This window comes from Camelus ferus, chromosome X (genome assembly GCF_009834535.1).
Source record: "Camelus ferus isolate YT-003-E chromosome X, BCGSAC_Cfer_1.0, whole genome shotgun sequence".
Classification (NCBI taxonomy): Eukaryota; Metazoa; Chordata; class Mammalia; order Artiodactyla; family Camelidae; genus Camelus; species Camelus ferus.
In genome coordinates, this window is record NC_045732.1 from 76,859,878 (window position 1) to 76,886,627 (window position 26,750).

Sequence of the window (26,750 nt, forward strand, 5' to 3'; positions counted from 1 at the left end):
CTGATTGACGGCGCTGAGCTGGGAGCTTTAGTCCACCTTCCTCCCGGCTCAACCTGGGCTCCATCAGAAAGGTGGGACCAAGGGGACTGGCTCTGTCTGTGGCAGAAAGCCTGGCCCGTTCAAAGTGGCACAGGTGTTCTGGGTAACTGGCGGGGCTGAGAGCAAAGAGGAAAGGCCACCATGAACCCCTTGTCCACCCGCCATGTGCCTGCTGGGCTGTCTGCACAGATCTGGAAGCAGGAGGGGGCCTGCAGGTAGACACATGGAAACACCTTGCCTCTCCAGCGCTGCCAGTCTGCTGAAAGCAGCCCCTGCTGGGCCTCCCCGCCCCTCCTTCTTGGGCTACAAGATGACCACAGAAGATTACAAGAAGCTGTGAGTATGCCATCACAGACCAAACACCAGGCCCGCTGAGGACAGCTGGCTGCTCGCCTCAGAGTGCAGCTCAGGAGCACTAGTCCTGCCGATGTGACATCCCTGCCAGTTGCCACTGTGGCCTGGGGCCCGCCAGAGAGTGACAAGCCCCAGAAAGTTAGACAGCATGCACATTGCCCTTCTGATCTGAGGCCAAGCAGGGGCTGTAGGAAGCTTCCAGAAAGAGCTGATGGGTCTGGAGAAAGGGTCCTGGGTCCTGGGTCCTGGCCCTGGGGCTGCACCAGACTGGGCTGGAGCCTGGTGAGCCTAAGCTGGCCCTGGCAGCATTATCAGCTGTGTGCACCCTGGGCCTAAATCTGGGCTGCTTCTTGGATATAAATCTTTGGGATTCCCTCTGGAGCTCCCCCTTGTGGCCCCATCCAAGGCTCCCTCCTGTGTGCCCAGCAAGTGAGAAGGGCTCTGGACAGGTGTGGACTGTGCCTGCAGTTCCCAGGGACTCTTTGTCCCTTATCACCATCGCCCAGCAACACAGCAGCTGGGGCATCTTTCTGGAGGAGGGTGAGGCTTGAACTGAGCCTAGGGGGACAGCAAGGGTTGGAACAGGGAGACAGAAGACAGCTGGCTCTCAAAGGGGAAGAAGTGGAGTTAGAGGGACGAAGGGCTACAACTGGCAGCATCTTCAACCCCTCCCCCCTCCCCAGGGCACCCTACAACGTCAGGTGCAGCTCAGCATCAGGAGCTTCTGAAGAGGAGGTGCCCGTCTCTTCTGATGAGCAGAAACGGAGGTAATGGTGCCTGCTGGGCATCCCATGGGCAGGGCAGGGCCTGAGTGTCTGAAGACTGGTGAGATAGGAATGGTGCCCATTGGGGTGACAGCATGCACAGTATGTAGAGCATCAGCGCTGACCTGTTTCCTGGAGGAGTGGCTGTTGGCAACAGGTAGCCTTCCTTGAGTCCCAGAACCACCTGCTCTGTGCTGAGCCAGTGCAGGGGACCTCATGAACCTTCCATGGGGGCAGAACCTAGGTAATGAGAGTCCAAGGGTAACTTCATCTGTGGGTGGACAGAGCCTAGGGAGGGAGGTGCTTTGGGACTTTCTATCAGTTTGTTTAAAAGGGTCCTGAGCAAATTGGGCCAAAACAGGCTGTGCAGAGTGGCCAGGGAGAACCCTTCTGTGTGTGCCAGGGAGGCGGCAGGGCCAGGCTCCAGAGGTGCCCATTCTCCATGTCCCAAAGTGAGGCCTGCGTTCTTGGGCAATCCTAGGGGCAGAGTCCACAGGGCCAGGGGTCCCTGGGCCTGGGAGGTGTAAGAGAAAAGCCAAGAGCTCCAGAGCCAAGCTGCCAGGCACCGACTGCCCACACTGCCACCTACTATGTGTGGGGTTACAAAAGCTCCGCCTGCCTCCCGAGTACCTGCCAGGCTATGCTGGCAGATCGAGTCCCACCTCACACCATCAGTTGCCCCCTTCTTGTGTCGTCCCAGGTCAGAAGCTGCAAGCAGCGTGCTGAGGAAGACGGTCCCCCGTGAGCACTCCTATGTCCTATCAGCAGCCAAGAAGAGCAGGTGACATGGCAGGGCCTGGTTTCGGGCCAGCTCAGCCACCAACCAGCTCCATGCTCTGGGACAGTTTCTTTCCCCTCAGTCTTCCTCGGGCTGTTGAGGGGTGGGTTGAGAGGGCCCTTCTGGCCAGAACTTCTGGGACTCTCAGATGTACTTTCTGGAAAACTGAGAGGTCTGGCTGCTGCCATCAGGGCAGGCAAGGTGCTGGGAATGGGAGAGAGGACGTGACGTCACCTGTCCACTGGCTCTGCCCAACATGTCACTTTTCTGCCTCCTTTCCAGCAGCCCTGCCCAGGAGACACAGGCCCCATTCATTGCGAAGAGGTAAGTGTCAGCCAAAGTCTTCTGTTGGCAGGGGTGGTGTGTGGGAACTAGGTGGAGAGGGCGCAGGATGGGCAATGGGGTAGCTATCCCTGAGTAGAGGGAATTATGAGGGGCTGGTGGCTTCTTTTTGAAAGCCAAGCAAGCATCTTGCTAGTTGTGGTGGCACACATGGCCACCAATTCTGCATAGGCAGGGGCCCAGCTGAGAGAACACAGCTTGTGACCAGAAACTTCCATTTGCCTGTGGCTAACAGGGCTAGGCCCCTGACCCAAGATGGAGCTGAAGTGTTTCCAAGGGCCTTTGGAGTTTTGAAACAAGAGTAGCTACCAGGGTCCAAAGCAGCTGTTCCTTTGCCCTCCCTCCCACCCTACCAGGGACAGGCTGGACAATACCTTGTCAGGAGGGATCGTTAGGCTGGGGTTCAAAGGGTTGACATTGGGAGCTCCTGCCTGACCAGACCCTTGGAACTGACCATGACATTGGAGATGGATGAACAGGGATCAATGGGGCATAATTTGGATATCAGGACACTCCAGCTGCATGATGGAGGGGTGTCACCATGAGTTGACAAGACCTCTTCTGCGAGAGGAGACTACTCAGAGGAGGACGGAGAAGAAACCCCTGGAAAGTTGAATTTTAGGGATATTCTGTTGGATACATAGGGGAAGCATCCACGACCAGGTGGCATAGCGAGCTGAGGACTGAAAAACAAGGAAGACTCAGCAGGCCAAGGGTTCCAGGCAGAGGGCCCAGCTGTGCAAAGGCCCAGAGGTGGGAAGACCAAAAAGGCTGAGTGGACAACAGCCAGCAGAGGGTGGTGGCAGCATGATGGAATGACAGATAATGCTATGCTCTTCCTGGCTGTGTTAGGTTCCTGGGACTGCCATAACAAAGCCCAGGAGCGTGTGTCCCAGTTCTGGAAACTAGAAGTCCAAGATCAAGGTGTGAACAGGGTTGGCTCCTTCTGGAAGCTGTCAGGGAGGAAGCAGCCCAGGCCTCTCTCCCAGCTTCTGGTATCGCCTGCGCTCCCTGGCATTCCTTGGCCTGTAGACACATGACTCCTATCTCTGCCTCCATCATCACATGGCTGTGTGTCTGTGTCCAGATTTCCCTCTTATGAGGACAATGGTCATTGGATTTAGGGCTCACCCTACTGCCGTGTGACCTCGTCCTAACTTGATTACAAACTGATCTCTATTTCCAAATGAGATCACACTCACAGGTTCCAGACAGACATGGATTTTGGTGCGACACTATTCAACGCAGGATGCTGTCCTTATATCAAGTTGCAGTTGCTACACCCCAGCCTGAGCCATCTCGTGGCCATAAGCATCACCGAACAGAGGCATGTCCTTCAGGGGCAGCAGAGCAGGCCGGAAGGGCCCCGAAGACACATGGTGCATCTGTTTCTTTTCTTGCCCAAAGGGTGGAGGTGGTGAATGAGGATGTGCCTTCCGAGAAAAGCCAGGATCCACCTGCTCTGGAAAGATCCCCTCCCAGCTTCAGCAGGTAATCAATCGCTCCTCCCTGCCGCTCAGTCCCTGTGGAACCTCTGCCAGGTCACCTCCCTGGCGGGCCTCAGGGCCACTGTCCCCATGTGCCCAGTGACAGGATGGGGCACAGAAATCAGTGAGAGCCTGTCTGTCTGGATGTCCTAGGGTTGAAAGGAGCAAAACAGCCTGGCCTCCTGGGAGGCAGCGCTTCATTCTTGTCCCTTTAGTGCTTATGTGTGTCAACTTAACCCTTGCACCTCTGAGCCCAGTGGCAGCTACAACAGCCTGAGAAAAAGTACCACTATTTTTAGGCTTGTTCAAGGCTCTCCTATAAGTTGGTCAAGTTCAAGCTGCACACGCTGTCCTCTGCCTCCACCAGGGAAGGCTCTGCAGTCCCCATGCCACCCCTCACAGCCCCTTCTTTGGCAGCACGGACAGAGGCAGAGCCCAAGCATCTCAGGTGATGTGGACAGAGCGCATGTCCAGCCCCGCCAGGACTTGGGAGCCCAGGTGGGTGCCAGAAGCTGGCTCTGGCCCGTGAGCCTGTCAGATGGGATGGTCTGGCCATGGGGTGACAGGGCCGGGGCAGGCTGAGCGCTGGCGATCTTACTACAGGCGGGGCCCTGCTCTGTCCTGATTGCTGAGTCCCAGAGTGTCCGGTCAGATAATGGTGCTCTCTTGTCTGCGGGCGAAAGGCAATCAATACCTCCTTGTACTGTGAGCTGAATCGTGCGAAATCCTGCCGAGAGCGACCCGGCCTCTGGGGCTGTTCCAGCCCTTGTAATGCCACTGCAAGTCCCCACTCCTCCCCATCTCCAGCCCCATAACCATCTGTATGTGCCCTCAGTCCTCAGGGCCACCTCTTCTGTGCTGGGAGGGAGACAGGACCACCTGCCACAGCACAGACTGGCGGAGGAGAGCGAGGCTGCAGAGTTTGTGTGTCCAGAGGGAGCCGGGAGTGCAAGGCCAGCCCCAGGCCATTCCTGCAAGGGCCTGGGGAGGAGGCCAGTGGGCCTCTGCCCGGATGCTGCTCCTCTTCCCCTCCTCCCTCTCTTGAGCCTCCCTGCTTGTCTGAACCTTTGCCATAAGAACTTTTGAACAAGTAGGAAACTTCAAGAGTGCCTCACAAGCTAGCATGGATGGAACTTGGTAATGGATGGAACGTGGGGGCTTAGTCTGCCAGAGACACTGCAACAAAGAACCACAAACTGGTACTAGGTGACCAAATAACCAAAGTGTCTTATCTCCCAGCTCTGGAGGCTGGAAGTCTGAGATGAAAGTGTTGGCAGGGCTGGATTCTCTTAAGACCTCTCTCCTTGACCGTCTTCTCCTTGTGTCTTCACCAGGTCTCTGTCTGTGTGTGTGTGCTCTGACCTCCTCTTCTTATAAGGACATTAGTCATATTAGATCAGGGGCCACCCTACTCCAGTATGACCTCATCTTAATTGTAATGACCTTACTCCAAATCATCTCACATTCTGAGGCACTGGGGATTTGGACTTCACTGTATAAATTTTGGAGGGGACACAATTCAGCCAAAACAGTACACATCTCTGATTTCTCCTTATTTCTCTTTTGAAAAAAAAATGAATGGTTGTTCTCAGATGCCTTCTAAAAGAATATAGGAGGTGAATTGGGTTGTGCTATATTATGGATTTGAGATTTTAATATTTTATTTTAATATTTATTATTTTAATATTATTTAGTATTTTAATATTTATTGTGGAAAATTCCTTCGGGTGTTTAATCTGAGTCATCTGGCTTGTCTTAGACAAATTGGGGGCTCAAACAACAAAAATATACTATCTCAAAGTTCTGGAGGCTGGAAGTCTGAGGTCAAACTTACCTGTGAGGCCCCAGGAAACAGAAATGGGACCAGATTCTGGAATGTTCCAGATACTAAGATGTCTCACAGCAGGAAGGAAAGGGCCCCCTCACCATCAGTGTGCAATAGTAGCTGGTCAGGGAGGCTCAACATGATGCTTCTTCCGTCACACCAATGTCACCAAGTGTTTGGAACCCATGGGGCAGCTTCCAGGTGGGCAGCCTTCCTCTCTGACGCCACCCCATCAGGGCCTACACTGGGTCAGGTAGCCGCCATCAGTCCTCCATGCCCAGCTCCTGTCTGCCTGGTTATCCGAGGAGTCCAGGCCTGGCTGTACTCTTGAAGGAGCCCAGCCTCCTGGGGAGCAGTGACTCAACCAAACCCTGAGGTCCCGCAGTGCCTCAGAAAAAGTTGGTTTATGGCACAGAAAGAAAGGAAACTATCACAGCCTTGTCCCCAGGCATGGCCCTGCTGAGGCTGCCACTCCCCAGGTGTGCCCCTGCCCTACCCTCCATGGCTCAGATCTGAAGGTGCCCCTGTCTTAGGCGCCAAATCCTTTAGGGACTTCAGTGTGTCCTGGGGGCTCTCCAGCTATCTTTCTTCCCAGTGGAAGTGCAAAGGCCCCTCAGCGCCAAGTGTCCAAACCTGAGCTACTGGTCTCCACTGTCAACCCCCCTCCCCATTCCCCCTCCCACCTCCACTGCTCACCTGTGGCATGGGCTCTCCCTCCATGCACCGCAGGGCCTGGTTTCTTGGGTTCGCCTCATTTTTCCCCTCTGACCTGGCAGAGTAACTGGGGAGCAGTGAGTAAGAGTACAGCTTCTGGTACAGGGCAAAATCCTGGCATTGCCCTGTACTGGCTGTGTGACCTTGAGCAAGTCACTTTCCCTCTCTCTGCCTCAGTTTCCTTATGTGTAAAATAGGGAGCAGTGATACCTACCTCCAGAGGCTGTCCCCAATACTAAATGCGATGATGCATGTAAAGTCCTTTGCACAGCGTTCACGTGCCGCGGTAGGTCGCTGGGCACATCCTAATTGGCAGGGCCCTGCCTTTAAATGAGGAGACAAATATCGCCACCTGCTGGCCTCTGAGGGAAATACCATTGTGGGCGCCAGAGGAGATAAGATACTCCCTCCTCCCTCCCTCCCTGACCTATCCCTCTCTTAGCTGGATGAATTCTTTGGCACACCTTTTGCTACAGACCACTGTCACTCCCAGTGGCAACTAGGGCCGCACTGGATGAGTCCAGCTGAGAACTTCAAATTGGATCAGAGCTATCTGTGGTTGAGAGTCTGGGGAGGTAGTGGGGCTGGTGGAGGCTGCAGGGGAGGATAGGCTGGGGCTGCCGTAACAAGGTACCAGAAACTGGGTGGATGGAACAACAGAAATTTATCCTTTCACAGTTCTAGAGGCCAGAAGTCCTCAATCAAGGAAGGTGTCAGTGAGGCCATGTGCTCCTCCAAAGGCTCTGGGAGAAAATCTGTTCCAAGCCTTTTTCTCTTGGCATTTCTTCGCTTGCAGGGGCATCACTCAGCTTCTGCTTCTGTTATCACATGGCTGTCTTCCCTCTGAAGGTCTGTGTTCAAATGCCCCCTTTTTATAAGGACACTAGTCATACTGCATTAAGACCCATCCTACTCCAGTATGACATTATCTTAATGAATAATTATCTTAGTTAACTAATTACCTCTGCAAAGACCCTATTTCCAAGTAAGGTAACATTCACAGACATCAGGGGACAGGACTTCAACATATCTTTTGGGGGGACATAGTGCAACCCATAACAGACCCCTGGAAGAGGTGCCGTTTGAGCTGGGCCTTTAAAAAGGAGTCGCTCAGGAGGAAGGCATCGAGGGAGAGGCACCAGGTGGGGCAGCGCTTTGCCCCAATTTCTTCTCTGACATAAGAAGAACCACCAGGGAGAAAGTATGCTTCACTTCCCTGTGATGTCCCCAAGTGGGATGTGTCCCTGCTTCCTGGCACCACGTGCTTTAGATGGCACAGAGTAGGGACAGCAGCCAGGGGCTTTAATGCTGTCATCCTCATTATCACCCAAACAGGGGACTACTCAACTCCCCGTCTCCACCCAGCCCCCCTCCACCCGACCCCTCCTCCTCCTGGGACCCCGGAGTGGCCTTTCAAAAGTGCTGGACTGACCATGTCAAGCCCCTCACCCCCTACTTCAAGCCCATCTGGTTTCTGTATTTAAGAGCCCTGCCAGCTCCACCTCCTCCACCCAGTCTCCCCCCAGTTGGCCTGGGCTGGGCTGCACCTTCATGGAACTTCTCAGGTGCCTTTGGGGCTGGATTTGTCCACAGCCCTACAGCTTAGTAGAGTCAGCGCCCAGGCCACTCCACCCTCATGCTGCCCTCTGTTGGGCTGAAGGTTCACACCTATCTGTACCCCAGGTCTCAGGGGCAACCAAAGGCAGGACTGAGTGACTGTAATGTGGACCTGTGTAGGCATGGTTTGCAGTGAAGGGTACCCCCACAAAGCCAGGGAGCTCGGGATTCTCTCTAGGTCCTGCAATGGGGGCAAAAAAATGCATGGGACATGGAGGGATGTGTGCAGTCACCCACACACCAATATCTGAGCACAGGAACCCTCAAAGGGGCCCTCTGAGTGCTGACAATGCCTGATACTCCATGGGCTCCAGTTCGCAGGCACCTGTTCTCTTACCTTCATCCCCTGACTCTCTGACGTGCCCCTCCCACTGGCTCTCACTCTAAATGTGGTCTGTAGGTTTCCTGGGCATCTGGTTCATCATTGGTTCCCATCAGCCCATGAACTCAGAATTCCCACTGGCCTCACAAATAGCCACTTTGGATGCTCCAGTGGGGCCACGGGCAGGGCTTGCCTCTGCCTATGTTCAGCAGCATTGTCAGGACTGGCAGTCCCATTTCCACCTAGTAGGTCCCCCACTGCGCCTGAACGGGGCTAGGCTTCAGGGTGGGAGATTGGTGAATGGGTCCTTAAGTCTCCTTCCTCTAGGACCTGGAGGTCAGTGGTCCAAGCTCAGCTGCAGCACTAAGAAGGCTCAAGTCCAAAGGGGAGACAAGAGAAAAGGGGGCAATGGGTCTGGGTGCCCCACCGCACTAGCCAGGAGGCTCCTGAGGGAGGATGCCCTGGGAGCATCAGCACAGATGGGGAAGGGGAGGCCTTTCTTACCAGCAGTTCTCTGGCTCTCTCCTTTGGCTGCAGCCCAAGAGGTGAGGAGACTGTCCGCCTGCAGATCATGACGCCTGGGGCAGGACTCCGCCTGGTGGCCCCAGACCTGGGAGGAATGAGGTACAGGGGCCCTGCTGCTGTCTGGGCTCCTCACACACCATTCTAGAGATGGGGGCAGCAGGGCCAGGGTGCAAATGATGCGGCCTGGAGGCTGGTTGGTGGGGGGCATGAGCGACCTGGGAGTTGCTGACTGTCTGCCTGGTGGGGGAGAAACAGATAGAAGTGAGAGCAGTGTGCCAGGAGCCCCCTGGAAGTGATGGCTCACCCAGCTGGGCCTTGAGGATGGGACCAGCCAGCTGTGCTGAGTCAGGATATGGGATTTTTGGAGGCCCCCAAGGCCACTGGGGCAGTGGCCCTGCCTGTGTGAGAGGGGTCGCCAGGATCAGGGCAGAGTCAATGGGTCAGCCTCAACAGCTCAAGAGATGGGGCAGGAGTACAACCAGCAGGGAGCATGGCAGACCCAGCCCCTGCCCCCAGGTTAGGGGCCAGACCACCAGGTAACATGCAGGTAGGATTCAGGGGGCTGGGAGCCAGGCCCCAGGGAAGCTGGGGTGGGGGCAAGGGGATATCTGAGCAGGGAGAGGCAACTTCTCCCTAGGGAGCAGACCCATAGAGGAGGCCTCCTGCTTCTCTGTAGCATGGTGTCTCCAGCTCATTTGGCTATTCACCCAACTAACGTGTGCTAAGCCCCTGCCACACGCCTGACTCCTGTGCCAGGGTCTGGGAGGCAGCAGTGAAGCAGACAGACTGGGACCCTGCCTTATGAGGTCTGGGACAGGGGTGCCGGAGAGTCTGCCCAGGATAATCTTCCGGACAGTGGGAGCTCTGAGCAAGGGCCTCTCACCTGCACGGCAAAGGGGATGGAGGTGGTTAGGGAAGGCTTCCTGGAGGAACTGACCTCCAAGACAGGTCCTGACAGATCGCTAGGTCCCTTTCCTCTCTTCCTTGGTTCCTCCCTGTCTACACCCCACTCCACTCAGGCACGGAGTTCTGGCCATTCTATTTTAGAGATATTTCTGTCCCTACTGCCCTCCCTTGGATCCAGGCCTTCTCCATCACTTGCTCCACCCCTCCCCCACCCCCCATTAGCCTCTGTAGCCTGAAGTCTCTACCTCACCTGGCGAGGCCTGCCCCCGGGCCCGCCACTGCAGCCTCCCCCAGCACTGCTCGTCTGTGCAGCCTGTGGGCTCTGCCCGGGATGCCCTTTTCCCTCTGCAGTATTCAGTTCCACCTCACATGTCTCCCCTCTGAAGCCCTCCTTCCCCTGTGTCTCTTTCTGAGGCAGCTTCCGTGAGGGGCTGTCCCCGCAAAGTTCACACGGCTCTGTGTTCCTACCTCCAGCAGAGTCACACGAGGAGTCACACTTGTCCACTCATAGATGGTGCTCTTCCTAGGACTCCAAGCTCCTGGAGAGCAGGGTTGCGGCTCTGGGTCCCCTCATGTCCTGCTGGAGCTTTCATTGCTGAAATCACTGAGAATCATCCAGCATGATGATCTCTTTAATAAGGCAACACCAAAAGTGGCTTCACTGGTTTTCCTAAGGCGACGAGTCCCTGAAAAACAGGGGCAGAGTAACCCCCGAGAGATGCAGGAAAAAGCCAGGCTGTCTCTGAGGAAGGTCTGTGCTGTGTTCCCATAAGGCCTCGGGAGTGCCCCTCCTCCATTTTCCAACAAGAAAGTCAAGTTGGGGCAAAGGGAGAAAGAGGGAAAGCTAGAATTCACTAAGCCCCGCCCTGCTACAAGCAGCCTTGCACGTGCCCCCATACAGGAGGCAGATGCAATCACTACGTCCATTTTACAGATGAGGAAACTGAGACCCTGAATGGTGAAGTAACTTGCTCAAAGTCACAAAGCCAAGAGCAGGCCAACCCATGGCTCCCACCAAGGCAGCCTGACTCCCACCATGCACGTTTTGCTCCATACTCACTCACTACACTAGTGGGGACCAGGGGGAGGGAAGAGGGAGGGGTGATAGAAATACTTAGTATTTTTGAGTGAATATATGATGAGTTTATTTATAGGTATCCAAATGCAAATTACCAGGAAATATTTGAGGGTTTGCAGTTGAGTTTTGGGAGAGAGGTCAGGGCTCAAGAGATTTCCATGTTATAGACAGATGAGAACTGAAATAGGATTCAATGTCAAGGTTTACATGGGCTAAAATGTCAAGGGAATCAAGGAGAGGGGACAGCAAGCTGAACACAGACTTTATCATGGAGGTGGCTACTGCCTGGTCACCCACTCTGAGGGCATCTGGGGGAGGGTGGTCAGTTCTGGCCATGTTGAAGGTAAGCTACCAGGGCCAGTCCAAGAAGCAGTGGAGATATGGGTCAGAGCACAGAGTAGGGGGTGGGAACATGCAGATGTCATTGGTTCATTGTTGGCGGTTGATGCCTTGGGAGCAGAGGAGGTGGCCAAGGTGATGGAGCATGCAGATGGAGAGAAACACCTGGAACAGCAACATTCAAGGGGCAGAAGAAGAGAAAAAGGTGAAGGAGACTGGGAAGGTGTGGCCATGGAGGTAGGAGGCAGTGTCAGAGAGTCATGTGGACAGAAGGGGGAGAGAAGGCGGGAATGGCCCACTGGTCAGTGGTCCTGAAGGTGATGACAATAGGAGTGTCTCTTTTGAGTTTGACACCATGACGCTCCCTGATGACCCTGGAGAGAACAGAGGGAGTTTGAATCAGAAGGTTAATATCAGTCTTACACTGTGGTGAATTATAGTCTGGAACTCTGAAGCCAGATGGCTTGGGTTCAAATCTCAGCTGTTCCCTTTGTTACCAATGGAATCTGGGGCAATTCACTCCGGGCTGTCTGTGCTTCAGTTTTCTCATCTGGAAAGTGGGCATGGATAATAACAGTACTCACGTTGTGGGGTTGATGTGGAAAGCTAATGCATGTGGAGTCATGAGAATAGGGTCTGACCCTCAGTCAGCAGAAGCTGTGAGTAGATTTGCAGAATTGGCCAATCCTTCAATACCAGGTTTTAAGCTCCTTGGAGACAGCTGGCATTTGGGGATGCAGTCACTACCCCCTCTGATAGGTGGTTAACTTGTGTTTCTTTCCACTGTAGGTCTTCCCCAGGTGCCAAAAACAAAGAGGCCCCCAACACCAGAGAGCCCAAGAGAGACTTGACTGGTGAAGGGGACTTCAAGGGCCCTGATCAAGACTCTGACAGGTAACTCAGTTCAGGGACATGGAGCCCATGCAGCCCACCATCCAAGGCCTGCTGTGTCCCCTGTGTCTGGGGAAGTGCAGATCCTCAAGGAATATCTACTGAAAGAATGAACGAAGACATGCATGAGGCCTGGAGAGGGGCAGAAGCCTGCCAAGTTCACTCAGGGAGCCAGCTGCAGAAGGGGACAAAACTCCAGGCTAGGCCACCCCCATCCCAGCCCTTGGCCCAGCCTCACTGTGCTTTTGTTCCATTGAAAGCCACCCTGTTCAGCCAAGGCAAGCAAGGCCGCCAAGCTGGCAGTCTGGGGAAGTCAGTGACCAAAGGGTGCATCTAACAGGGACTTCCAGGATGACCTGTAGACAAAGGGAATGTGGACGGTGGTGGGCAAGGATGGGAGGCAGAGCCTAGCAGGGGATGATGAGCCCAGAGAGGGTGGCTGTGCCCAGCCATCCCACAACCATCCCACTGACCTGTCCTTCAAGCTGGACCAGGGGAGCCTGGGTGTGGTGAACAGTGGCTGAGAGTTGGGTATTTCCTCAACAGGAAGCTGGTAGCCAGTAATGGATAAGAGCACGCAGCCTTGTCTGCCTGCCACTGTGTTCTTAGTGTGGAGCCTCAGACCTTCAGTTGGGATTCAGGCCTGGGAATGAGGGAAGGGGACCCAGGATGGTTTGGGAGCCTGGTCTCTGCCCTGGGTTCTATGCTTTATTAGTGGCCCCAAGTGCTTTGACCCTGGTTATGTTGGCCATTGCCCCCCTCCAAAGTGCTAGCCTCCTCCTGAGTTGCCACCTTGCTCTGTTTCTTGCCTCCACTGTTGCTCTCAGCCCAGCAAGTTTAGAAAAAATAGAAATACTGCTGCTGTAGTCTTGGCTCCAAATGGAGCAGCGCAGGGTGGCAGCTGCAGGCTTGAGCTTTTGGTCCTTGAGGCCTGCTCTCAGGACATCTGAGTTTGATCAAAGCAGAAGCCAATTACAGTCAGCAAATGCTTCTCTGCCCATAACAGATCAAGTGCACAGTCAAGTGCTGGCCACGTGGGAGCTGGAGCCACAGGCTCCCCACCTGAAGGCTTGGCTGGAGCAGACATCAGCTCTGGGAGAGGAGGGTGAGCTACCCAGGGGAAGCTGGTGGCCCCAAGTTGGGTATTCTCTCATGTTCCTGGTGACAGGCCAGGGTCAAGTTGCTAAAACTGCTTCAGTTGCTAGGGGCAGAGCACTGCTCATTTCCTACAGTCCTGCCTCCTGCTTCTCCCGTCGCCAGCACTCCCGCTGCCATCACATCCTCTGTCCTTGGGCTTTCCACCTCAGGGAATTACCAGTGCTGAATCTTGCTCCTTCTCCTGCCCTCTGCCACTGGCTCTCAAGCACCTCCCAAGGAGGCACAAGGCAGGCGCGAGACAGGTAGGACGGACATGCCTTCTTCCTCCTTGGCTGAGCACTCTCATGCTTGCTTTCTCCCTCGCCTTCCAGAAGCCCCCAGTCCTCCCCCTCCACCCCCGGCCCCTCTCCTCCTCTGGCCAGCTCTGCTCTCAGGGTCAGTGAGCAGAAAAGCAGCGGCCCCGGTGAGACAGACTAGGAGACACGTGTTTCTAGCTGGGCTCTGAGTTTTTGGATCTGGGTGGAGTCCAGGGCCGTTTTCTTAGGTGATTTGGGGAATGGCTCCAAGCCAAGTTTGCGTCGTCCTGCGGATGCCGGCACAGGTACGTCAGCCCCAAGCTGTGCTACAGCCCTTATGGTTCAGAGCAGGTGGCCAGAGGGGAATGGCAAAGCCAGTGTCTGCAGAGAGCCATGAGCACACGCTGCCAGCCGGCACCCTGCCCTCCAGGCGTCTGCCTGAGGAAGGAATCCCTGCTTTCCCAACTGGCTCTTTTGGCTGCCCCCATGTCCCCAAGCCCACTGAGACCCCTTTCCCTCACTATGTTGACCAGTTTGCAACTGATGCCTGGCCCCAGAGCCCCCACTTCCAAATCAGGAGCACAAGCCAGCACGGGGAGAGGACAGTGGGCCCCAGCCTCTGCCCACTGAGCCTCAGCAGGCAAAAGGAGAGGTCACGAGGCCAGGGCCTCAGTTCTCTGAGCTGCCGCTGGCGGGGAGGACTGTGCAGACCCCAGCACCTGCAGCCTGCACCGCCGAGTGCTGGCCAGCACGGTCCTGCACACTGACTCCATCCTCTGGTCCAATGTGACCGGGCTTGGTTCTTTGTCTTTGAATATTCATCCAGATCACCCTTCTTACTTACGCACCCTCATAAAGTGAACGCTTTGCTTTCTGCTTTTGGTTTCCTTACAATGAAGCCAGAGCTCATACTAACTTACAAGATTAGCTGAAGAATCTCCTAGATTCTTATGATTTTTAAGTCTTTCATGTTGTCTTAGCTACATTGATTTTGGCAATGATTTTTAAGAGAGTTGCGTTTTTTGTCTTTCCAAAGAAAAGGTTGTTTCTCATGAAAAGAAAACCACTGTCCTTTTCCATACATTTTCGTCAGTTTACTCAATAACTGAATTTGGTCATACTGGTTGTGAGCACAACTGGCATAAATGAGTTTGGGAGCAAACACAAGGAACTCTTGGTGAGCGTACTGTTCAGGTGGAGGGTGCAGGTTCGCACAGGGGGCGTGGTGCCCTCTGAGGCCTGGCTGCTTGGTGTGCTGTGATTTACACAGAGGTGGAGTATCCAGCCTTTCCCTGGGAAGGCTGCATAAGACAGCACCCACTGAATCTGTCTTAACTTGATGTTAGGGCCCAAGCAGGATTCTAAGCATTTGGCATCTATTAACTCAATTACTCTTCTCAGAAAATGTATGAGGCAGACCAGTTATCATCCTCATTCCACTGACATTAGACTGAGGCCCAAAGACGTCAGGTGATGTGCCCAAGGTCACACAGCCAGGAGGTTAGCAAAGCTGTGATGTGAATCCAAGCAATGTGCCTCCAGGGTGTATACACTTAACCACTAAGGCACACTGCCCTGGTGTCAGTCAGCCGTGGGGTAGAAGTGACTATTGTGCCCTGAGCATCTGTTTGAGCAACTCTCAGTCTCCATCATCTGTCGGGGACAGTAGCCAACCTCTCGAGGAAAGGAGACATACAGACACAAAGTTCTGAATCAACCAGGCTTGGCCTCCTTCCACAGGCTGTGCTCAGCTGCTGGCTTCAGCCCTGTCCTGGATGATCAGGAGGTAGACAGTGCCAACTTGCAGCCTCGCAAGCCTGGACCAGCGGCCACCAGGTAAGGGCAGAGCAACTGCCCCATGACCAATCCCATTGCCAGACAGCCTTCAAGGTTCATCCTTGCTTCCAGCACCCCAGGATCCCCCTCGTGCCTCTCAACCATCTTCACATCAGGTGATCACCACAGGAGAGGGAAGGCTGGGAGGGGCCCTGACCTGGAGGTGAACTCACTCACCTGGGGCAGTGCGAGAGGGGGTACAGGTGATAATTCGGGAGACCCATACAACTCAGCAACTACCCACAGGGATCCAAGCTGAGATGGTTGAGAAGAGGACATTGGGAGGCAGAGTTTGGGAAAAGACCCTGCTAGGAGGTCTCTGTGAATCTCTCCTGCAGGGACTGTAGCCTGGCCCAGCAAGCAGGAGTCAGGGGAGGAATCCCAGGGACTGCTAGCCAGCAGCACAGGGCTCAGTCCCAGAGAGCATGTGGAGGTGGCTGGGGAGGCACAAAGTTGCAATGGGAAGAAGTTGTGTGTTTCCAGGCTGCAGGCTTCTGCCCTATTTCATCTCCCAGTCCACCAGTGGGAGCGGCCATTTTGCTGGGTGTGTGTGGCACTTTTAGTAAAGAACGATGTTTCTGGATTCCTACAGGGCCCCAGGAGGTGTAGGTCAGGCAAGGATACTGGAACCCAAAACTAGGAGTAGACTTCCTCAGGGATTCCAAGCTGATCATGGCCAAGGCGTAGTCTTGATCTCAAGTGCTAAGGCTACAGCCAGGGCTCACAAGATATTCTCAGATACAGTTGCATCTGTGCCACACTAATGGCAGCCTTTATTGGCAGATGTGGGTCCCCCCTTCCCTGAGAAGTGGAAAACCTGGGCCCCAGTCGCCTTTGGTCTGAGGCCTCAGCAGGCCTGTGTGCTTCCTCCCTTAGTTCTGGTGCCACATTGGCCTCTGCTGTCCTGGCTGGCAGGAAGAGCAACAGCCCAGCAGACCTGGAGGACATGGAGACAGACCTGAAGGGGTAAGGCACCAGCCAACAGTATGGAGCTTCCGTGGTGCAGCAAGGCAGCTCAGGTGTGCATGGGCCTTTGGCTGGGAAGGTGAGGCCAGTGAGGCCTGTGAGCTGGCCTAAGCAATGCAGCAAGGGCCGAAGCCCCAGCTGAAAACCTCTGGCCTCTGCCTTTGAGGCCACAGAGCCTTCCATTACACCTTGTTGCCTCTGGCCAGGAAGTCCTCCATAAGCAGGAAGTTAGTGACCACTTCGATGGTACCTGCCCTGTGCTGGAGGCTGGAGCACAGAGACAAATCTGACATAGCTGATGGGGGGCAAAACCTGGCCCAGCCTAGAACAACACATCATGTTGGAGCCCAGGATGGCTTCATGGGCAGGTGGCTTTTGAGCTGAATCCTGAAAGGTGACTAGGAGTCCTCCAAGCAAAGGGAACAGGCTGTACGAAGGACTGCAAACAACCTGGTGTTTTCTGGGCACTGTATGTAGTGGAGTATAGCCAGTAGTGAGGATCCTTGTGGGAGGAGTGGTGAACAGTAGGCTTGTTGAGGTAGGCAGGGGCTGACTGGCCTTTAGTACCAGATATCATTAATAATCACAACAGCTACTTCACTTTGGGGGCACCTACTGTGTGCACAGCCCTCTACTCTCATTCAGTCCTCCGCACAATCCTGTGAGGTTTGCACCTAACCATAATGAAGAACAAAGGACTGGAACCCAGGTCTCTGTGACTCCTGGGAAGAACAGTGCTCTAAAAGAAATAGACAGGATGCTAAGATAGTGATATTGGAAGGAGGGCTATTACTTAGATGAGTGGAGGTGGTGACTCAGCAGAGCTCCTCTACGGAAGAGAAGGAACCAACAACTCTAGGAGGAGCAACGAGAAAAGAGGTGCAGCTAGGGAACCACAAACTTAAAAACCCTGTTGTGAGAACACGCTTAGCAGGTTCCAAAGCATACAATGGCTGAAGCCTACCTGGTAAGGGGGACCATAGATGGAACAGGGCCTTGGTAAGCCATGATAAGGAGATTCTATCTTATTTCAAGTTTTAAGCCAGTGAGGAGGATGGTCTGATTTAGGTGTTTAAAAGGTGAGTGAATTTTTACAACTGCACACCACACTGCAGGTCCTTTTTTACATAAACCATGATGCTGGGGTTTGGGTGGGCAATGGATCTCCAAGGTATGAGGCCCTATTCTGTGCCTTTTTTGTTTCACATTTCACTGAGAATTAACAGAGTGAAAAGAATTAACTGACACCTAGAGTGCACTTTACTAGGTGCTTTACAATCTTCCCAGAAACTGTGTGAAATGGATAAGATGGGGAAACTGAGGTACAGAAAGGTTAAATGACTTGGCAAGGGCTTACAAATGGCAGACTTGAGTCCGAAAGCCAGAGGCTCTAAGAAAAACTTTAAAAAGCTACTTTATGAAATCTGTTCTTTGGAGCCTATTCTCAAGACCCAGAACCAGTAACTGCCAGATGGTTAATGTGTACAGCATGCCATCTGTATAGTCTCACCTAATTTTCCCCAAACCTGGGGCAGGATCTGGATTCTTATACAATTTGACAGTGAAGGAATGGAGGGCTCCTGTGAGGAGCAGAGCTAGGAATAGAGCTCAGATCTAGCCAACTCTAGAGCACAGACTTGGAACTACTTTCCTCTGATTAAATGTTTGCAAAATCAAAGCAAATTTTCTTGATCAGTGTTTGACAACTCTGGCTGCACTTGAGAATCATCTGGGAAGTGTTAAAAATAATTTTTTAAAGCATTGTGAGCCCCATGCAGAGAGATTTAGATTTAATTCTTCTGAGGTGGGCCTCCACTATCAATGACTTTTTTTTTTTTAAACTCCCAGTTTATTTCTATGTTCAGCCTAAGCTGAGAACTACTGTTCTAGGGTAGTGGTTCTGAACCAGGGGCATCTCCCCCATCTCCCACCCGCTGGGAGTCACTTGCCATTGTCTGGAAACACTACTGATTGCCACAACTGGGAGAACGGTGTTACTGGCAAACGGTGGAGACCAGGGATGCTGTCTAACGTCCTACAATGCACGGGACAGCTCCCACCAACCACACGATTATCCAGTCCAAAATGCCAATAATGGCGACGTTGACAAACCCTGATATAGAGCTGTCATGATCTCTGCGGGTAGGAATGTGAATTCAGGACTGGGAAGGAAAAAAACGGTGGACGCAGACAGTTCCCACCTGGGCAGCAGGGATCGGGCGACGGTCGCAGAATGTGCGCGCCGGCACTTAAGAGCCTGCGCGTGACTCCCCGATTGTGAGCGCCTGCGCACGTTTGGGTCTAGTCAAGCGTTGAGACTGCCCTGTGTGCGCCTGCGCGTGCGCCTCTCTGGCCCGTGCGCGCTTGGATTCCGCGTGAGGGCGCCTGCGCGCGCCGCCATTAACTGCAGCGGCGAGCTTGCCTCGCGGTGCCTGTCGGGAAACGCGACGGTTCGCAAAGCGAAATGGCTTCCCTGGGCGCGAGAGGCCTCGGAGGCGCTTCTCCCGCGGCGGTGCCCGCGCCGGCCGCCAGATGTCGCGCGAGGATCACAATTGGGCCGAGCCGCCCCTCAGCTCTCGGGCCGCCCGAGGCTGCCGCTGCACTTCCCCCGCCTGGCCCGGAGGGCCCGGCGGTCCCACCGGCTTGGGGTTGAAGCCGCCCCCCGCCCCGCACGCCCGACCACGTGTGGACCACCGCGCCGCGGTGAAGGGGAGAGCAAGGGAGCTCGGTGCCCGCGAGGAGCCGAGAGGGGCTCCTGCGGCCCGAGCCCGCTTGGTAGTCTCTGGACCCTGGGCGCGGGTCTTCAGAACCGGCCGGGGGCACGAGCTGTGGACACGCGGGGAGGGCAGCTGGACGCTCCAACCACGAGGGACCACTCACGCCCACCCCTAGGAGGACCTGCCTGCGCTGGGCTGGGGGGCTTCCTGGGGGAGGGGCTTAGTTCCCAGGAGTTAGGCGAGGGAGGGTGAGGAGGCTCATGGGGGTGGGCAGGGAGATCTGCAGAGCAGGGGAACTGTCCCAAAGTTGAGGAACTCTGCCATACTCTTAACTTGCTTTTGTTTCATCACACTACTCACACGTACAGGAAGAGGCGGAGCATGGACGCCTGTGCTTGGGCTCAAATCTAAGCTCTGTCACTTACTTCCCATGTGGCCTTGGGCAACTTACTCATCTGTGCTTCATTTTCCTTACTTGCAGAGTAGTAGCTATACTAGTTCCTACCACGTAGAGTTGTTGTGAGGGTTAAATGGATTTGTATGTCCAAAGCATGTAGGACATTTCCTGTCACAATGCACTACATCAACGTTGAATTCTCTTTTTATAAAAACTTATTAGACTTTACATCTAAAACGTATTCTGTTTTCCTTTTTGTTATGTTGCAAGTTTCATCTTTTCAGGGTTATGTTCTCTCTGCAAGAGAAACAGGTGAACTTTAAGCACATTTATTCACTGTGGACAATGCCTGTCAACTACTAGAGGTAGTGCAAGAGTAGAAAGGGCTGTTCTCTTCCATGTAGAGTGTGATTGTGTCCAGAATTGGCAGTAGCTGTATTAGGCTTCTAGATCTTTGATCTCGTTACAGCCAGACATATTACCTTCCCTATCTCTAAACACTTGACTTCCAGGCAGTTCATTAGGGGCCTGGACTCTGGGATGTTACATTGCTCAGCAAGATGTCCTGTGATTGTTTTACTAAGACATCTTTTTTATGGGTGAGGTGAGTTATACCTTGTAGTGACTCTGCTCTGAGACCTAGGGCAAAGGAGCCTTATTCATCCACTTGTCCTTGTGTCACAGTGGAACCCCAGATTGCTCTTTGCTGAGAACTTGGCTTTATTCACAAACTTGGCAAGGATAACCTCTATTACCATATTTCTGTAGGGAACATTGGAAGGGATAGAACTCATACTAAGTCCGTGATAAAGCTAGCTCAGGGCTCCCAGAGTCGGGAAACAAGCTGTTTAGTCTTCTTGGTTTGCCTTTGGCTCAAGTGTTTGTATCCCAGGCAGAGGTGAGGTGGGTGTGTCAGGGCATTCTGCTGGCTAAGGGACCAGCACTATGTGGAAAGACCACTTTTGGTACCTGGCTGGGCTGCAGCACATCACTGGGTAGAAGCAGCACAGAGAGGCCCAGCACTGACGTGCCTGCAAATCTACCAGGTGCAGTGGATGTGGTAATCAGCTTGTTGTCCCTACTGGGATATTCTGGTTCCTTCCACCTGAGGCTGATAAGTCATATTGCTTTCAGGGTGTACTCTCCAAGGTATGAGCACTGCCCCCCTTATCATTCCACCTTGAAGGCAGGGAGCCTACCTACTGTGGGTTTAGCTTCCATGAATCCCAGGACTGGAGGTCGCTGGAGGTGTGATCTTCTTGTCCTGAGGTAGCCCCACCAGCGATTGGAGTCAAGCTGTTGATGCTGGTAGGGTTGAGTTCAGGATGGGCCAGGATCAAGGTGATGGTGAACTATAGTTTCATTTTCTGGAATTCATCTAATACACGTGAAGATTGCCTTTATCGACTGGAGGGAAGCAGCAGTCCTGAGGAGAAGACGAACTCTCTCCGAGCTGGGGGCCCTGCCAGACTCCTCTCTATCCTGCCCCCCACCCCCACCCCCACCCCCACCCCGGGACAGGAGCCTGCTGTGGCCATGGGAGGGGATATTTGTGTGCAGTGGGTGAGCAAGGGCTGGTCCCACGGCACTCGCTCCATAAGGGTGCTCGTTCTTCCTCAGCTCCTTGGCAGGTTTTGAGGAGAAGAATGTGGTCACCAAGGTGGTAGAGGCCTGGCAGGGGAGGCCTGGAGCCCTGAGAGATGGCCAGGGAGAAGCAGCTGCACCCACCCAGCCATCTGCAGACCCCAGCACCCCAGAGCAGCAGAGCAGCCCTGGAAAACCTGCACAGCTCCTGGAACTGGACAGCCAAGCCAGCAGGTAAGGACTATGTTGTGCTGGGCTCCTGCCTGCCACACCGGACTTTTGTCAGGGGCCACGACCTAGGTGGGACCTGCTCTTGCTCCACATGCATGCCAGTGCCTGGCACATTGCACACCCCAGTGCTCAGGCTCCTGTCCCGTGAGTGGGGTTAGGATGGTGACTCCCTGGGCATGGATCAGGGTCAAGGGGCTTCTTGTGGTGCTGTGGGTCTGTGATGGAAGCAGTTGTCTGTACCCAGAGGTAAGAAGCCGTGGCTAATTTCTGACATGTGGAGCAGGAAGGAAGTCTTGCAGAGTATATGAGCACTGCAGGTTGGGGATCAGAGGTCGGGTAGGGGCTATTTGTGTGTCTAAAATGGCTCTGTCTGAGAATGAGGGAGAGAGGGGAGGGGAGAACGCAAGAGAGCATGTTAAGGTGAGCAGAGAGAGGAGGTCAGAGTGACAGGAAGAGAACATGGGTGACAGTAAGAGTGGGACTGTCACTGGAGGTGACCATGTGGTGTGGGTGTTCAAGTCAAAGCTCTCCTGATGGATTCTGGCCTACTGGCCCCTGCACTGGGTGCCCTGTACAGCTTATAGATGCACCGTCAGATCGCTGAAACACAGCGTGTTTGTATTGCTTGGAGATTTTGAGGAGAGCGAAGGAGAGCGAAGGAAATCAGTTATCGCTTCTGCAGATCCAATCGAATGGTTTCTCAGACAAGACAGATGCTAGAAGGGAAGAGCCAAGACTTTCACCCAGAAGGCAGGAGATAGTTCCTGTGGCTCCTCTTGCAGGGATAAAATTAAAATGTTCATCCACCATCATGATACTGGGATTCTTATACCATAGAGGTTCCATACTTAAATAGGAGGCTATTTTTATACCCATCCTTGGCCCCCAGCCCTGTAGAAACCCAGGCCAAAGACACTGATGCACAACCTTGGGCTTCCTGCCACACTACTCAGTGTAGTGTTCCATCTGTCAAGACAGAGTATAAAAAGTGCAACCTGTAGATGAAGCAGGAGGTGATTGGGTTTCTTTTGGAGTTGGGGATTCGGGGGTGTCCGGAAGACTTTCTTTGTAGGTGGAATGAGGTTGGAGCTGGAAGCCTTTGCCAGACAGACAGATATGCTGTAAAGGAAATGCAGAGTCAGGGTGAGCACAGTGAAGGAAGGGTGCATTGGTGGCTTGGTGGGAAGTGCTGAGAGGCAGTTGGGCACCACCTGCTCCTACGCTGAGGAGTAGGACCCACCTTCTGACAGTTTTCATGAAGGTGAGTGTGACAACCAGACATGACTCGTAGGAAGATTCCCTCCAGCTGGAGGTGAGGGGAAGTGGTGGCCAAGGCTGTACTGAGATTTCAGTGTGGGGCGACTGGGTATAATCATGGCCCTGCACTGTGACAGGAACTAGCCAAGGGCCAGCGAGGAGAGTGGGGGGGATGCTGTGCAGAGATCTGATAAGGTCACTTGGGCCATGTTGAGTGTGAATCCAGGCAATGATGTCCAGTAGACTACTGAGTGATCGGGTCTGGGATTGAGTGAAGGCTAGACTGGGGCCTGCAGAGTGGATGAGCTTGCCTGGAGAACATCAGTGGACCATGGTTTGGTGGGGCACCATTTCCCTGGTCTCTTGTTTACACTACTGGCCTCCCTTGCTCCTCCTATGCTCTTGGGCAGGAGTCTTATTTGCTTGCCAGGTTGAGAACAGGAACTGCATGGACCCAGCTTGGCCCCTAATTCTCCTTGTCTTTGGAAGCAGATAGCTTTAGATACACAGCCCAGAAGGATCCCCCTGAATTCTCTGCCTCTCTCCACAAGCTCCCAGGGCCAGTTGTCCAGCCAGTCCCTTGGCTGAGTAAGTCTTTGTGGTTCAGGGATGCAAGTGAAGCCTTCGTTTTGGTTTCTGCATGTAAAGCCAGCTGCTTCCTTAGCTGACATTTATCTCCATTTTCTGCTCTTGTGTCGAAAAGAAAAAAAGAAGGTATTAATTACTGGTCCCCTAAAACTCTAATAATGTATGTAAAATGAAAAAAAGGTAAAAATAAGAGAGAAACAAAGGCAGATGGGTTAGAATTCTAGAAAATCATTTCGAAGAGTCTTTTACAGGAAGAAGATGTGAAGAGGGGTACTGAGAAGGAAAATTTTGCATAAGTGGAAGAATATGGAAAGAGTACAGTCATGGAAACCAAGCCAAGCTGACTTAACTTTCCAGTGTTCTGTGTACCCTAAAATAAGGGCACCAAATTTGATGACATGGAGCTTATAGCTGCCTTGATGGGAGAAGGTTAGGGAAACAGAAAGGGTAGTGGTTGGATTATGGTGGATTGAGGAGGCAATGGGAGGTGAGGAGGTGCACTTGGTAGAAATACACAACTCCAAAATGGCCATGAAGTGATAGATGTGGGACGGGTGAGCAGATAAACAGTTACAGGATGATCAGGAGGGCTTCCTAGAGTGTGCTTATGTGCCCAGGGAGGAAATATCGGTCGGGGAAAGAGAGTTTGTTGTCAAAAACAGAGTGAGCAAATCTGAAGGTGAAGGATCACTGAGGTCATGGTGGGGGCTGGCAGGTGCTAGTGGTTTTGTGTCTGAGATAGGAGGGAAGGCCGAGTGCACATGTAGGTCAGACGGCAGGGGGAGGAATGAGCAGAGTAATGTGGGTGCCTTCCTTTGTTCTGTGACTTAATGAGCCATACATTCTGTAATTAAACCAAAAGTTTACTTAGTAATTAGCCAGTGGCAAGACATGTGTAAGCACTGGAGAAACAGACAAATAAGACTTAGTCCCTGCCCTCTGTCTCCGTGACCTGGGGGGACAGATAAGGCAAGGTGGCAGCATATACCAGAAGGAGCACGTGTCTTGACGGGACTCACGGAATCAGGGAAGGCTTCATGGAGGGGATAGTGGATGTTCCTCTTGAAGTTTGCCCAACGGTGAAGAAGGGGTCCAGGAGTAAGGGAATCTCCTGTGTGTGGACTGTAGACAGGTAGCTGGGAGCACCGTTCAGTTTGATACAGCTGTAGTTTATGGAGAGAAAGCAGTGGAGGAGTTGATGTTGAGCAGATAGTGTGCAGACAGGAGTTAACGTACCAGATCAGAGACTACTCTCCTGAGAAAAGCCTGTTTGCAGGGTAGGCCCTTGGCTGGCATCTGGGAAGTTGAAACAGTGAACGGTTTTCTGCACTGATATGAACCTTTCCCTAAATAATGAAAGGTAAGGCTGACTGCCTTTATCACTTGTACAAACAGTGTGCTCTATGCTGGATCTCGGCTTGTCTTCTCGGATTGGGGAACTTGGGTATATTCCAGGCAGAAAATGCCTACGTGACCAGCCTCCAATAAAAATCTTCAACTGTGGATGAAAACACTGCCTTTTCCTTTTGCTGATTTTGCTTAGTATCCTTTTGTGGCAATAAATTGGATGACTATGCTGAGTCCTGGGAGTTCTCCTAGTGAATCACTGACCCTGAAGGTGGTCCTAGAGACAGCAACACAAAAACTAAGTGATCACAAGCACAGGTGGGAAGGGTCAGATCCTTATGCCATTAAGGACTTGGACTTTCTCCAGAGGACAAGGAGGAGCCAAGATTTCTTTTTAAATGGTTGTAAAATACACATGACGTTAAAATTAACCACCTTAACCATTTTTAAGTGTGCAGTTCAATGGCATTAAGCACGTTCACAGTGTTGCGCACGCATCACCCATCCACCTCCAGAACACTTCCATCTTGCAAACTGAAACTCTGTCCCATGAGCAGTAACTCCCCATTCTCTCTGCCCCTACCCCTGGCACCCACCATACTACTTTTTGTGTATGAATTTGACTACTCTGAATACCTCATGTAAGTGGAATCATACAGTATTGGTCCTTTTGTAACTGGCATCTTTCTCTTAGAATAACATCCTAAAAGTTCATCAGTGTTGTAGCATGTTTCAGAATTTTTTTCCTCTTTAAGGTTGAGTAATATTCCATAATATGGACTTAGTGCATTTGTTTGTCTATCCATCCATCAGTGGACACTTGGGTTGTTTCCACCTTTTGACTATTGTAAATAATGCTACAGTAAACAGAGGTGTACAATATGTCTTCAAGATCCTGCTTTCCAGCCTTTTGGGTATATACCCAGAAGTGGAATTGCTGGGTCGTATGGTAATTGCATGCTTAAGCTTTTTTAGGAACCGCCATACTGTTTTCCACAGTGGCTGCACCATTTTCCATTCCTCCTACACAGCCAGAACAGTTTTAAGCAGGGGATTGATATGGTCAGATTTGCATTTTAGAATTATCTCTATGGCAACAATGAAAAGAACAGACTGGAACTGAGCAGTGTGCAGACAGGGAGAAGAGCTAGGAAGTGGCTCCAGTCCTCCACATAAGAGATGATGGAGCCACGACTAGGGTGGTAGCTGTGGAGTTGGAGACAGAGAAAAGTGTTCAGTAAGTATAATGGACCCAGAATTGGGCACTCAGTAAGACTTGGGGGAGCAGTGAGGGAGAAGGAAGTGCCAAGTCAGAAAGCACATGCCTAGGTGGATTACATAACCCCTCCACTGCCTGAAGCCAACTGGGAAAATGCCCAGGAGATATCAAGCCAAAGCAGCACACTCAAAACAGGTCAGCGGACAAGGGCACCCAAGGCAAGGCTCTGGCTTCCAGCTGGACATCCTGCCTAGCATCCCCCAGGCATACCGTGCTGTTTCTGAGGTGGGCAGCAACACTTTGCAAGCGCCCTTAGTCTCTTCCTTCTAGTAGTCCAAGTTCTCGAGCATGCTGAGGTATGGCTGTGGACAGCCCCTCTTTCCAGACCCAGCAGGGTTCTCCATTTCCAATCTTTGGGTCCAGTCATTGGCATGGTGACTCAGTAGACTAGGTTCATCAGGAAGGGTGGCATTTGGAGTCTGTATGCCAAGGGATTAAAGACTGCTTACTGCTAATAGTCTGAAGTAGCAATCAGTCCCTCAGCCCCAGAATGGGCAGGTGCCAGGAGGAAAGCTAGTCACAGTACCCTCCTAGTGGACGAAGCCTGACTAGTCTGGGGTTCGGGGAAGCACAGAGGGAGTCAGAGTGAGAGCCACAGGGAACAGTAGCAGCAGCACTGTGAGGAAGAGTGGATGGAGAATAGTAAAAATCCTTGTCAATATTTTAGAGTCTCTGAATTGACTAAGTTAGAAGTTTTGAGAGCCCAGACAGGATAGAGAATTCTCATGGGTAGGTTGGTTATTATTTCACATAGGAACAGTTGGTGTGGTCCAGCAGAAGAGGACCAGAGGACAGTCAGTGCCAAGGATAAAACCTTAGGCCATGGGAGACTGAATTCTCCCATCAGTTTAGCAAACTTTAATTTTTATAGTTCATTAGTGCTGTCATTTCAGATGACTAAGGATAATAAAGACAATGTAATTTGTGTTATAGAGGAAGAACTTGTTGGGTTTCTTAGATGACTTAACTGGTGAAATGGATTCCTCAGTCACTTGAAAGAATTAGAATCCTTGTTCTAAAAAATTTTTAACAGTAATAGGAGCAATATCCCTCTTAAAAGGGAATGCTTCTAGTCAGTCAGGGAACAGACATATGGTACTAGGACCGTATTTAAAACCATGATATTTAAGAGCTGAATGAAGTCAAATTGCCCATGAAGAAAAGGTCCTGAAC

General features: G+C 52.7%; 1 protein-coding gene across 23 annotated transcripts in view; it reads left to right on the plus strand.

Annotated features, from left to right (window-relative positions):
- The window catches only part of ZNF185 (zinc finger protein 185 with LIM domain), a 60,221-nt gene that overhangs the window by 16,305 nt on the left and 17,166 nt on the right, over positions 1-26,750 (plus strand). For 4 of the 23 annotated variants that reach the window (XM_032476009.1, XM_032476011.1, XM_032476018.1 and 1 more), the window contains 13 exons: positions 229-375; positions 1,077-1,160; positions 1,858-1,938; positions 2,218-2,259; positions 3,685-3,768; positions 4,182-4,262; positions 8,780-8,866; positions 11,880-11,984; positions 12,988-13,086; positions 13,289-13,381; positions 15,116-15,211; positions 16,088-16,177; positions 20,912-21,109. In XM_032476009.1, the coding sequence (XP_032331900.1) occupies positions 229-375; positions 1,077-1,160; positions 1,858-1,938; positions 2,218-2,259; positions 3,685-3,768; positions 4,182-4,262; positions 8,780-8,866; positions 11,880-11,984; positions 12,988-13,086; positions 13,289-13,381; positions 15,116-15,211; positions 16,088-16,177; positions 20,912-21,109 (1,287 nt within the window). The other 19 variants (XM_032476012.1, XM_032476023.1, XM_032476027.1 and 16 more) reach the window with 16 other exon arrangements.